Source organism: Octopus sinensis, linkage group LG3 (genome assembly GCF_006345805.1).
Source record: "Octopus sinensis linkage group LG3, ASM634580v1, whole genome shotgun sequence".
NCBI classification, from domain to species: domain Eukaryota; kingdom Metazoa; phylum Mollusca; class Cephalopoda; order Octopoda; family Octopodidae; genus Octopus; species Octopus sinensis.
Window position 1 is genome coordinate 12,647,082 of NC_042999.1, and position 13,285 is coordinate 12,660,366.

The following is a 13,285-nucleotide window of genomic DNA, read 5'->3' on the forward strand; positions in this document are numbered from 1 at the left end:
TGCTGGTTTTCAGTTTATCAATGTAAAGTTCACTTCCAACAGAATTTTTAGTTTGTGGAAAACACACATGGTTAATTTTGCACATGTGTGCACAAACATATACACACTTTCACTATCATCATCATCATCATGATTAGTTTGATGTTCACTTCCCTATGTTTCCATGGGTCATGTGGAATTTACTGAGGCAGATATTCTACAAGTGGATACTCTTCCTGTTGCCAACCCTCACCTTTTTCCAAGCAAGGTTCTATTTCCCCTTGGCCAGACATATTTTGCAGAAGACTGGAAAGGAACGACATTGCTTCTGTGATGGTGTTATTTGCTTACATCTGTTACATGATGCCCAGACAAGGGCACACCTACACATGCATGCACACACACACACATGCACAATGGGCTTCTTTCAGTTTCCATCTATCAAAGCTCTGTTCATTTTCAGTCTTCTGTGAAATGCATCTGGCCATGGGAAAAATATTATCTTGCATGGATTGTGAATATATGATTTTTAACCGTTTTTTTAAAATTGCTTTCCAGGTTGTGGTGGCAATGTAAACAATTTCAAATCATTGGAAGAATGTCAGAAGAATACCCTGTTTGGTGCTTGCTGTATTTACCAATATTCTATAAAAAGAGAAGACATAATAAAGGGAAGGCAATCTGTCCAGAAAAGCTGTCAGGTCTGTTGACTAAATTCTACTGATTGAATTGTTTTTGATTCCATGATGCATTGTAGGTACAGGCGGGACTCTGTGGTTAAGAAGTTCACTTCCCAATGTGGCAAGTGTTTTCTGCTCTAAGCCTTGCATATGGATTTGATAGATGGAAACTGAAAGAAGCATGTTGCGTGTATGTGTGCAAGTTCATATTTTCCCTTATTTTTGCACGTGTTTGCTCATTTGTATGGTGTTGCGTATTATTCGGTAAACTGGGAGATTATTAACTAACATGGAAACAAGTTGGCATTAGGAATGTCATTCAGCTGTAAAAAAAACACTGACTCAACAAACTCTTGTCTAACCCATGCAAGCATGGAAAAGTAGATGTTAAAAGACCATGATGATGATGATGATGGTGCATTGCTTTAGAAATCCTTAATTTTTGTGAAAGGAGTGAACTGCTGATTACTTTCTTGATAACATTTTGGAATAAAATTCCTTAAAAAAATGAAATAAAAAATTTGTTTACTTTTTGGATTATGAAAGCAAAATGAGGTGTGTGTGTGTGTGTGTGTGTGTGTGTGTGTTTTGTGGAGATGATTTACTATCATCATCATCATCATCATCATTTTAATGTCTATTTTTCTATGCTTCCATGAATTGGGTAGGATTCATTGAGGTAGATTTCTATGGCTGGATACTCTTCTATTCACTAACTCTCACCTGTTTCCAAGCCAGATAATATTACTCCATAGCTGGATATGTTTCCAAGGAGGATAGGAAGCAAATAACCTCACTTGTATGAGGTAACACTTGTTTGCAACTATTGCACAATATCAGACAGGGAAGCACACAAACGTTCTTACACACACACACACTTACACACACACACACTTACACACACACACACATCCAGTTGGATGAAGATGTGCAATACTTAAATGTCGAAAACATTGATGAGGTCTGCTGTATAATTGATTATTGTCTAGTTTTGACAACCAAGGACTTTACACCTGATACTTTAACTAAGATAAAGTAAGCTGACATCTGTTAATTTTATATCCTGCTGCTGGATATATGATTTAATGGAGCAGAGAGAGAGAGTGAGTAAGTATTCACACGATGCTCTACGATTACTGTTACGTTGAGGTTAAATGCTCTCTGCCAACAGTGAACTGCTCAATCTGAACAATTGACAGCTCTTTATTTTATAGCAATGTTTCAATCCACCTTTTGTCACTTGGGGCTTGTCAGAATCCTTCCACAACAGTTAAGAACCGAAAGTTTTAACCATCAACAATTTAGGGTAAATGGTAGGTTTAGTAAGGATTTTAAGATAACAAACTGGTATGTCAAGGATCATTTCAGTAAAGTTAAATTGTATTTGGCTACTCAAATTTCAGTCATAGAACATTAGCAGTGCCAATATTGGCCATTCAGTTTTCAGATATAGATTATTCATTAATGGCTATTTCTGTTTCCACCACAGGGCTTTAATGGTCCCCATAGTGGTTGCTTGTGCTCACAGGTTTACTATAATAATGATAATAATAATGAAATTATTGTATGTAGTGCTCAGGTGCACTGTAAATAATATAAGGTTTGTATATCTATATATATAAAACTCAACTTGTGTGTCTGTGTGTGTATCTGTGTGTGTGTCTGTGTGTTTAACTTCCTGGCACATCTCCTCCTAGCCAACAAATCGTAGAACCACCAAAAATGAGTCACTTAAAGTTTAGGCGAATGAAAATTGAACTGCGCTATTTCTGTTCTGAAATTCATCTCACAAGTGCAAAAATTGATAATGTGTTTGTTTAGGCCTTATCCCATGCATTGAATAGTGAACTTTACTCAGTCAGCTGTTTGATGTGAACTGTGTTCACCACGCGTGCAAGCATGTGTAAATTGCATGAAAAATAAAAAATCAAGATATAAAAATGAATCGCCATAAACATTGTAGAAATTCGGCAAAGAAATGAATTTTCAGGATGTAGCCTGGAGGGTTTTTTCCTATTAATATGTATATATATATGTATGTATGTATATATATATATATATATATATACATATATACATATATATATATATATATATGAGAGTATGATAGAAGAAGGCTAACTCTTCCTTCCATAGAAGAAAAAATTCAAATCGGACCATGTTAACACCAAAAATTATTTACATCAAAAAGGTGCCTTTTTTCTATGAAAATCCCTAATTTTTACAATGTTTTGACTGCTGTGTCACCATTTTTCGGTGTATTTCACTTAAAGAGAATAACAAGTGCCGCCCCGAATGGCCTCCGTGCCGGTGGCACATAAAGAGCACCATCCGATCGTGGGTGTTGCCAGCCTCGCCTGGCCCCCTTGCCGGTGGCATGTAAAAAGCACCACCCGACTGTGTCCGTTGCCAGCGCCGCCCCAACTGGCCTCCGTGCCGGTGGCACGTAAAAAGCACCATCCGATCGTGGCCGTTGCCAGCCTTGCCTGGCCCCCGTGCCGGTGGCACATAAAAAGCACCATCCGTCCGTGGCCATTTGCCAGCCCCGTCTGGCACCTGTACGGGTGGCACGTAAAAAGCACCCACTACACCCACGGAGTGGTTGGCGTTAGGAAGGGCATCCAGCCGTAGAAACACTGCCAGATCAGACTGGGCCTGGTGCAGCCTTCTGGCTTCCCAGACCCCAGTTGAACCGTCCAACCCATGCTAGCATGGAAAGCGGATGCTAAATGATGATGATGATGATACTGCCAAATTTTTACTTTTCAAAAATTCCAATTCTAAAGGGTCTCAACAAACCGCAACGCCGGGGGACGCTGCTAGTTTAACAATAAAATTAAGTTTAACCCTTTCGTTACCAAACCGCCCGAAAAATATTTTGGTTAATGTGACCAAACCGCCCAAAGCCGCCCGAATTTACCTATTTATATTTAAATGAGAATATCAGAGCAAATCTCTTTAGTACATTCGTGAAAATAGGTATTATACTTTGTAAAGAGTTCAACTACAGTTTTGTACAAAAATCGAAGTGTAATTTTAATTCCGTGAATTTTGGGAGATTTTTTCCGAAATTTGTTCCTATTGTGTTTTCAAAATTTGTAATTCTGACAAAAAATGGATACGAATTTCATTATATCAAGCAGCGAGTCAGAATTCGAAGGATTTTCTACTGAAGACCTTCATAAATCTAACTCTATGACTGAAAAGAAAAAGCATGTGGTATTTGATAATGAATCTGATGTTTCATTTTCCGAAAGTGAAAACAGTGAATCCGAGAGCTCCGACAGCGATAAAGAAAATGAATTGGCACCTGAATGGAGTGAAAATTTAAAAACTGTTTCTTTCGGTGATTTTTCTGCAGAAACTGGACCAAGCTACAGACTTTCCCAGAAGAGTAAAGCCTTAGACTATTTCTTTTTACTTTTTCGAATGAGCCTATTTGAAATAATTACGACGGAAACGAACCGTTACGTTGAATGTAAACAAAATGAAAGAAAGGATTGTTAGTGGTTTCCCACAACCTTAAATGAAATTAAGACTATTTTGCCATAAATATTATTATGGGTATCAGAAAGTTACCCAGAATAACAAATTCTATCGTAAAATTTTGTTGTATACCCAATTGAATATTAGCTAATAACCCATTTTCTATAGCGATGTTTGAACAAAATTTTAATAATTTTATATCTTGTTGAATTTACCTGTATCTACCTGCAATTAGAGTCACTTTGTGACAAAAATTATAGTATAGAATTGGTCGAGAACATTTCATTAAATTATCTTCCAAAATTCACGTTAATCTCTCTCTATATAAACGGCAGTTTGTCTGTGCGTGTTTCTGTGTGTCTGTTTGCTTGTACCCTCACCCTGACTACGGCTTTCAACCGATTCTGATGAAACTTGACACACACATAGCCCAATGTCATAATTCAAAACTAACGCAGCGAAAATTTTGAAAAGTTCCCCCAGTTCTGAAAAAATCGATAAATTCGACATGGGGTCGAGAATCAGAAACACAAACCGCAAACTGTCTAGGGGACGCAACTCCACCTTTTTTAACTAAAAAAAAAATTTACCATCATTTTTTTCCATTTTTTTGCTATTTTTTGGCTATAACTCTCTAAAAATGCTTTATAGTTATTTCCATTACAAACCTGAGCAACGCCGGGCGATACTGCTAGTATATTGATAAATAAAAAAGTTATAGTTGTTTAATGAAACCAGACTAAATTTATGATTATGTTAGAAATTAATTGAAACACATAAGGAGTGTATTTTGGTCAGAAATATAGTAATGAAAGGGTTAACTCTTATAAACATACTAAACATTATTTTTAAAAGTAAAATCTATTGGCAACAATCTTTTAAACTGCAGAAAGCTATTATTTAGATTGTAACTGGTCGATATTGGTGGAGTGCATTTCTTTTTATTTATAATTTTTGTTGTTTACAGGTTCTGAGTGTGTCTGCTTGCAGAAAATTTCACAGACATTCAAATAATCCATATGAAGAACAAGAAGTTGTTGGATTCTATCCAGGATTAAGCTGTGAGGATGCCAGATACCCACTTAATAATTCAAATCCAGTCATTGTCAAAGAAAAATTTTGTCATCTCCTTGGACATAGTCAAATTGAAGTTGGCAAAGAAATAACAATAGGTTGTAAAAACTGCATTTGTATGCCTGGTGGAAAATTGAAGTGCAAGTAAGTGGCCAGGTACAGTTTATAATTAAATGATGTTTGAAAACAAGAATAAACATAAATTTTACAGTCATTAGCTAGCAGAAAATAAATAGCACTTATTTTTTTTTTATAAAATATTACTTACATCATCATCATTTAATGTCCATCTTTCATAGTGGTATGGGTTGAATGGTTTGAGAGGAGTGAGGCAAGCTGAAGAGCTGCACCCATTGTCTGCTTTGGTATGGTTTCTATGGCTGGATACCCTTTCTCATGCTACCCACCAGTGCCAACCATCAGTGCTTTTTACATGGCACCAATGTAAGTGGAATCACCAAGTAACTTGCAGGATAATGACCTCTCAATTGGAAGAGGGAGTGGAACCAAGGGAGGTGGCTTTGTGTCAGCTGAGAGGTTAAAGTATAAGGGAGGGATAGAGATGAGTTAGTATAGGGTTACTTGGTTACCTGAGTGGGATAAGAAAGGAGAGGAAGAAGATAAAGTGAGAGAGAGATGGTGGAACAGTGGTGGGGAGCATAAGTGGTACAGACGGGATAGAAGGGGATGTTCCATAAGAGTATGAGGGTAGGGGAAGAGGGAGCTGTAGCGAGTGGCTGGGGTGGGTGGGTGTGTAGTAGATATGTGAGGGCATAGAGAGTGTGCACGTAAGGTATATGAGGGTTAATGGAGGGGACTGTAGTGGGTGGTGGGATGGAGGTTGGGTAAACGGATTGTGAGGGAGGTGGGGCATGGCCGTAAAGGATATGCCTGTATGTATGCATGGCCATGGTTTTACTTGGCTTGACATACAAATTTGATATTTCCTGCAGGTAATAAAAATAGTATAATTCCTTATTTTTCACAATATAATAATTACAATTACTTGTCATTTGTAATAGATATTCTATATTAGAAGAATATTCCTCTCAAAATATTGGATTCGAATTTTGGCACAAGGCCAGCGAGTTTGGAGGAAGGGGCTGAGTTGATTAAATCAACCCCAGTGTTCAGCTGATTCTTATTTCATTGACCCTGAAAAGATGACAGGCAAAGTCAACCCCAACAGAATTTGAACTCAGAACATGAAGATGGACAAAAGGCTGCTAAGCATTCAGTCTGCTGACAATTCTGCCAACTCACTGCCTTATTCATATCAAAATATCAATAATTCTTTCCATAATAGGCCCAGGGCTTGAAATTTTGGAGGAGGGGGAAACTTGATTATATTTTAATGACCCCTGAAAGGATGAAAGGCAAAGTTGACTTTGGCAGGATTTGAACTCAGAATGTAAAGACAGACAAAATGCCAGCTCTTCACCTTATATCAAAATATTAAGAATAAAAGAACATTTAAGTAGTGAACATTACTAAATATGGCAATTGGTATTTCGAAGAATACAAATATGTTAACTCTTTTGATATTAACCGACCTGAGACTACTCCTGGTTCTATGATACAAACTTCCTGTTTAAATTGCTCTAAATTAAAACCATCTTTCAAAATGTCACACTAATTTATACTCCAAACACTAATAATAACAAAATTAGCTTTTTCATTATTTTCAAAATGAAATGAAACAAAGCAGTGTATCTGAAGAGAAATATGGTAACAAGACTTTAAAAAAATGTGATAGATGATATATATACTAATTAGAAACTGGAATTAAATATAAAAACTTTTTAATGAATTTATAATATTGTTCTGGAAAATTTGAAGAAAATTGTCAAAAGAAAATTAAAAAGGAATTAATTTGAATCTCGTTTATTCATTTGTGAATATGTTATTAGTTTGAGTTCAAGACTTGTAGATGTTTCAGGGTCTATAAAATAGTACCAGTCAATTACTTGGTGTAATTGACAGACTCCTCCCCACAAAGCTGCCGGCCTTGCGCCAAAGCTTGAAACCATTATTACCGTCTGTAAAATTCTTCATCTCATTGGAACTTGCTTATATTTTCCTAGATGTTCTGACTTAATTCTTCGCAAAGAAATTCGAGATTTCACCTGGGAAGAGATGGCCAAACTGCAGCAGGCTATTTCCCAGCTTCGTTTGTCAGGAATAGACAATATCTGGAATAAATACAGAGACCTCTACATGGTTCATCACATGCATTCACATGGTGGGGCATTCTATCTTCCATGGCATCGCCAGTTTTTGCAGCTTGTTGAATTGCAACTGAAAGAGATAGACTGCCATGTTACCTTACCATATTTTGATTTCACAACTGATGCTGCTAACTTCTCAGAAGCCATCATCTGGCAGCCCAATTTCTTTGGAGGAGATGGATGGGGATGGTGTGTTCCAGATCATGCTTTTGGTGACAGGTGACTATTTAATGTTGTTTTTGCATGTTACTCTTAAAAAGGAATTTTAATTAATTAGTATTTCCCACAGTCATCATCATTATTTTCTGTTTGTTTTCCATGCTGGCATCACTTGAATGTGTCACCATGGTCTGTGTCTGTTCTTATTTGAAGATTTTGTCCTGCTACATGGGTCAAAAGACCAAGCTTCTCATGTAGCTTGTGTTTGGGGCTTGGTTTCTAGTATTGTATATCTTTCCTGAATGTGCTGTGTGTGTGTGTTTCTGTGTGTACACAGAGTAATCTTCTTTTAAGCACTATTGCCACAAAACTGCATCCATTTGAATATAAACATCATTTTACTTCTCAAAAATCCTATCTTTATTATATTCGAATGGAAAACATTTACTTGAGATCTTAAGATTAACATGATAATGACCACTAATCTTAAAATTAAGCTTGAATGAACCTATTTTTTGCTTTGTTAAGACTTAAGATTTTAAAAAGTGTGGTCAACATAAAAAAGAATAATTTAAGATTTGATTAAATTGGGATTTAATTAAGGGCAATTAATACTTCTCAGGCTCCTTTATATTATTAATTGTTCTTTTTTTTTTAACAGTAATGCTTGGAAACCATGCCTGAAAAGGAATTTCAGCCATATTGTTGAGGTCCCAACAATGCTTGATGTTGCTGCTGCCATCAGTAAAACAGATTTCATGGAAATGAGTGAACTTCTGGAGACATTTGCAGCGTATATCCATTCCTTTGTTGGTGGTGATATGTCAACGACTGCAATGGCTTACGACCCTCTCTTCTACATCATTCAAACCTACATTGACAGATTGTATGCCACCTGGCAGAAAATGGGCCACAACAAATTTAAATTCCCAGCAGCCTATGGAAATATTCCAATGGTTCCATTCAATACGGCACCATTGGATGTTCTTGATCTAGAAAATGACCTCTGTGTGACTTACAGTCCTCCAGGAAAGGGTCGACCATGCAACAAAACTGTTCATTTGCATGTGTCAGAGTTAAGTGCTGTTGAGAAAAATCCTAATATTCATGTGAAAATCATAAGTAGATCTGGTTATGATCAGTTTGGTTACAATTCCAGGGGCTTTGACCGTAGAGGCTTTAATAAATTTGGATATAACTATCATGGTAAGTGATTTTATTTCTTTTTGTTACAATGTTTAATCCTGTTAGAACATAGATTTTGATAATAATGTTCTATAAATTGTCTCTCCATCTTTTTTTTGCGAAAGTATTTTTGTCATTTAAAAGGGACATCTCGATCAATGTGTGTGTGGTGTGTGTGTGTGTGTGTGTGTGTGTGTGTGTGTGTGTGTGTGTGTGTGTGTGTGCGTGCGTGCGTGTACGTGCACATACACATAATCATTATCTTTTTTAATGTCCATGCTTGTAGGAGTCAGGTGGAGTTTATTGAGGTAGATTTTATACAGCTGGATGCTCTTCCTGTCACAATCTCCACATATTTCCAAACAAGGTAATATTTCCCCATGGTCATTTGCAGAATGATACCGCTTGTATGACAGTGACACTCATTTACAACTATCACATAATGACAAGTGAGTGAGACACACCCTTTCATGCTCCCACACATTATTCAGGTGCCCTCAATGTGTCCAGGGGTCAGCTTACCAAGACTCTTCAGTTACTTTACTGGTTGCTTCTACCTGGATCATCATTGGCTGTGGGTTAATATGGAATGAGACCCCAGTCCCTTTTGCAATCACTGACCATCACCTTTTCAGTTTTGACCTATCCAGTCTTATGGCATGTCACGTACCCCACTGACATCACTTCAAGTCCATTGATCTGCAGTGTCTGCCATTTCAGGCTTTGTGTGCTTAAACATCAAACGCAGCCCTTTACTTCACTGCAACATCTGTGAAGCTCTCCATGAGCTAGATGTAGAGTGGGTGCTGAAGAGGGATTCTGGTCAGCCTCCAAAGGGAAGGAACTGCTTCTCATCTCTTGCATCCTACACCCAGTGTATGTGTGTGTGTATGTATATATACACACACATATATATTGTGTGTGTGTGTGTGTTTGTATGTATGTATATATGTATGTATGTATGTATGTATGTGTATATATAAAATGTTATATCTCACATTCTGTATTTGACATATACTTGATATTACATGATTGATATATATACTAATTCATATTTATAATGTATAATTTATAAATTTTAATTCTTAATATTAAAAAGTATAATTTTTATTCTTAATTTTTAATCTTTAATGCTTTATTGTATTGCTTATTTTTAAAGGGATGTAAAATTAGATATTAATATTTTGAAATAGAACCTGAAGATGTGTTGGAAAAAAAGCACCAACCGATCGTGGCCGCTGCCAGCCTACCCTGGCACGTAAAAAGCACTCACTACACTCATAGAGTGGTTGGCGTTAGGAAGGGCATCCAGCTGTAGAAACACTGTCAGATCAGTCTGGAGCCTGGTGCAGCCTCCTGGCTTCCCAGACCCCGGTCAAACCATCCAACCCATGCTAGCATGGAAAATGGACGTTAAACGATGATGATGATGATATGTATATATATGGGTATACAGTTGTGTAGATGTATATATATTTTAATCTTCCAATACTGAAACACATGTAGTTCCTTCATATTTAATAAATATAAGATATAATTAATGAAGTATATTATATACCCTACTGGTAATTTTGGTTATATCCTTTAAGTAGTATTATTTTGTGGTCAGCAAACTGATACCATGGGCTTACTGTAGGATATACACATTAGGTTATTTTTGTATTATCTGAAATATAATACCCGCATATCAATTAATCCCCCAAAATTGAATATATACATATATATATATATATATATATATACAAAATGAGAAAATGGAGAAATATACCTAAATCAATCATCAACCATCAGATAATACCCAATCAATACTTTATTAAACCATTACACAACAGCAGTTATATTATACATAATATATTACAAATATAACAAGACATAGAAATAGAAATAGAAAATACATTTATATTGTAGCTGACAGCTGTTTCGGCCGTGAAGACAGGTATGTCCCATTTAACCTATTAGCTATATAAAGCAGGTATAAATGAGACATTAACAAGAATGTCTCACGGCCTCTTCAGAGAATTTAATGTAAGTATGAAAAAAATTTACATAGAAATATAAATATGTGTGTATAGACACTCATATTTCTACACATATATATATATACACAATAATACAATATAAACAATATAGGTCAATATACATTAACAAACACAATAATGTTCTATATTGAACTCATAGTTCTATAACCAACATCAAGGAAATACATGTACACTCACATTTAAAGCAGGCATATATATTTAACAGTCCAGTCTATTAAAATGTGTAACCACACAAAAAAAAGTCAATAAAATTAATATTAATAATAATAATAACAACCATGATTGTACCAATTAAAGCCATATATACATATATATCTATCTATATATATATATATAATATATATATATATAATATATATATATATATATTGTGTGTGTGTGTGTGTGTATATATATATATATATAAAAGTGCATGTTGGCAATGACTTTGGTGAATTTAGTGTGAAAGTAGGAGTGCCTCAAGGCTTGGTTGTCAATCTTATCCTATTCATCATAGTTTTTCAAACCATTACTGAAGAGTTTAAGACTGGCTGTTTGTGGTTCCTCCTGATGATGTCTTGAGCTAACTGGATCCTATAAAGGAGCTGTTGTGGTAGCAGACCACGAAACACGGTTGTAATTCCTGGGAACTCATATGCTGATGATCTAGTCCTCAGCTGAATCTATTGGGTAATCTGTGAAGAAATTCCAGGCATAGCAGCTAAACCTAGAATTGAGGGGCCTTAAACCTGTCAAAGGCTGAGGATGTAGTTAGTAGGAAAAATATCTGGACTTTAGTTTCTTTGGGGAAATAACCTTGTTCTGTATGTAGAAAAGTGTCACATTGTTCTTGATGTAAACTATGGACACACAAGAATCACAGGCAGACTATCTAAGAAGGTAAACTTCTTATGTGATAGATACACTGGAGCAGTATGTACAAGCATACCTGAAAATGAATGTCTTAAATGCCTGGATGGCTCATTAGAAGTGGTTGATAGCCTTTGTTACCTATGAGATGTAACTAGCAAGGGAGGCTGGTTGATCTGACAGTATAATTGCTCGAATAAGAAGTGGTTGGGGAAAGTTCAGGTAGCAACTACCACAGCTAATAACAAAAATCATTTCCCCAAGAGTGAAGGGCAGATTGTTTGATGCTTGAGTTAGAAGTGCAGTGTTGCATGGTAGTGAGACATGGGGCTTGTAAAGATTGGAAAGAAAGAAAGTGAGCATGCTCTGTTGGATGTGCAATGTGAGGGTGCATGAAAAACATTGTACAAAGATGCTGTGTGAAAAACTGCATATAAAAGGAATCAGATGCTGTTTTCAAGAAATAAGGCTGAGACGGTATGGTCATGTGATGTATATGAATGCAGACAGCTGTCTAAAGAAGTGCCATTTGCTCAATATAGCTGGAAGCAACAGAAAGGAAGACTCAAGAAGATAGAGAAAGAAGTGAAAGCTGACCTGAGAACCCTGAGCCTGATGGATGAGAACAAAGGACTTGGATGAAACAGTGATATAAGGTTCTCAAAAAGGCACACCCTCCTCAGCAAGACTGAGTTCTGGAAGTGCTATAGTTTGGGTTCTCCAACTGTTATTGTGGCCCCTTCCTCTCATGTAGCACGTTTATCTCTTACCTTCCTCCTCTCTTCCCCTCCCCTCCTCAGCAATTGTATCCTTTCTGATACTCCTACTTCTTGCTCCCCCTCCCCCAACTCTTCTGCATCCCTCTAGTCTCATCCTCCCTATAACCTCACCAAATTTGACAATCTACCTTTTCCAACCCTCTTTTATACAATCTTACATACCTCCTCCCCTCCACCCACTTCTGCCTTGTGGAGCACCTAAGCCCCTTATCCCCATTATCTATCTCTTGTATTTCCCACTGATCATTTTCTCTTTTCTGCATTCTAGATGTGTGCAGCCATGCAAATCCCTCCGCAGCAACCTGCTCTGCCCCACCCATCACCACCACCATTCCTTAGTATGAAGCTAACCCTCCACCTACTCCAGGGTTTATAGTCTTGGGAATTGCATGGCAACCTTGACAGTGCAGCTGACACAAAAGAAAAAAGCTCCTAGTCCGTGCTGTAAAGGGATTAGTTGTAAAAACCAGAAGCAGACATCGGAGCTTGATGCTGTCCTCGGACACATCAGCTCCTATCAACCTATGCCAGCATGGATGATAAATTGATGATATATATATGTGTGTGTGTGTGTGTGTATGAGAAAAAGAGAAGGTGGGGAGCAAAATGAGTAACCAGGGCAAAATGAGTCACTTTTGATATCTTCTTGTCAATCTCCCTGTTTGAAACCATTACATTGTAAGTATTGCATCATCATTTTGCATTACTACATTATACTTAGAAGTGAAAATTGGTCAGCATAGTTGTTGTTGAAGTTGAAGGAGTCTAAAATATAGTCAGGCGGCAAGTCCTCTTTTTTCGAGAAATTTCTCCTCAACTCTGACCTT

General features: G+C 36.8%; 1 protein-coding gene across 7 annotated transcripts in view; it reads left to right on the forward strand.

The window, feature by feature from the left end:
- Positions 1-13,285, forward strand: part of LOC115209298 (kielin/chordin-like protein) — a 195,844-nt gene that overhangs the window by 47,431 nt on the left and 135,128 nt on the right. For 6 of the 7 annotated variants that reach the window (XR_004998145.1, XR_004998144.1, XM_029777635.2 and 3 more), the window contains 4 exons: positions 538-680; positions 5,113-5,363; positions 7,304-7,666; positions 8,268-8,812. Coding sequence is in view for 5 of the 7 variants with exons in the window: in XM_029777635.2 (XP_029633495.1) it covers positions 538-680; positions 5,113-5,363; positions 7,304-7,666; positions 8,268-8,812 (1,302 nt within the window). In the remaining 2 variants the exon portion in view is untranslated. Of the gene's footprint in view, positions 1-537; positions 681-5,112; positions 5,376-7,303; positions 7,667-8,267; positions 8,813-13,285 lie in introns of those variants that run through there. The other variant, XM_036500857.1, reaches the window with a different exon arrangement.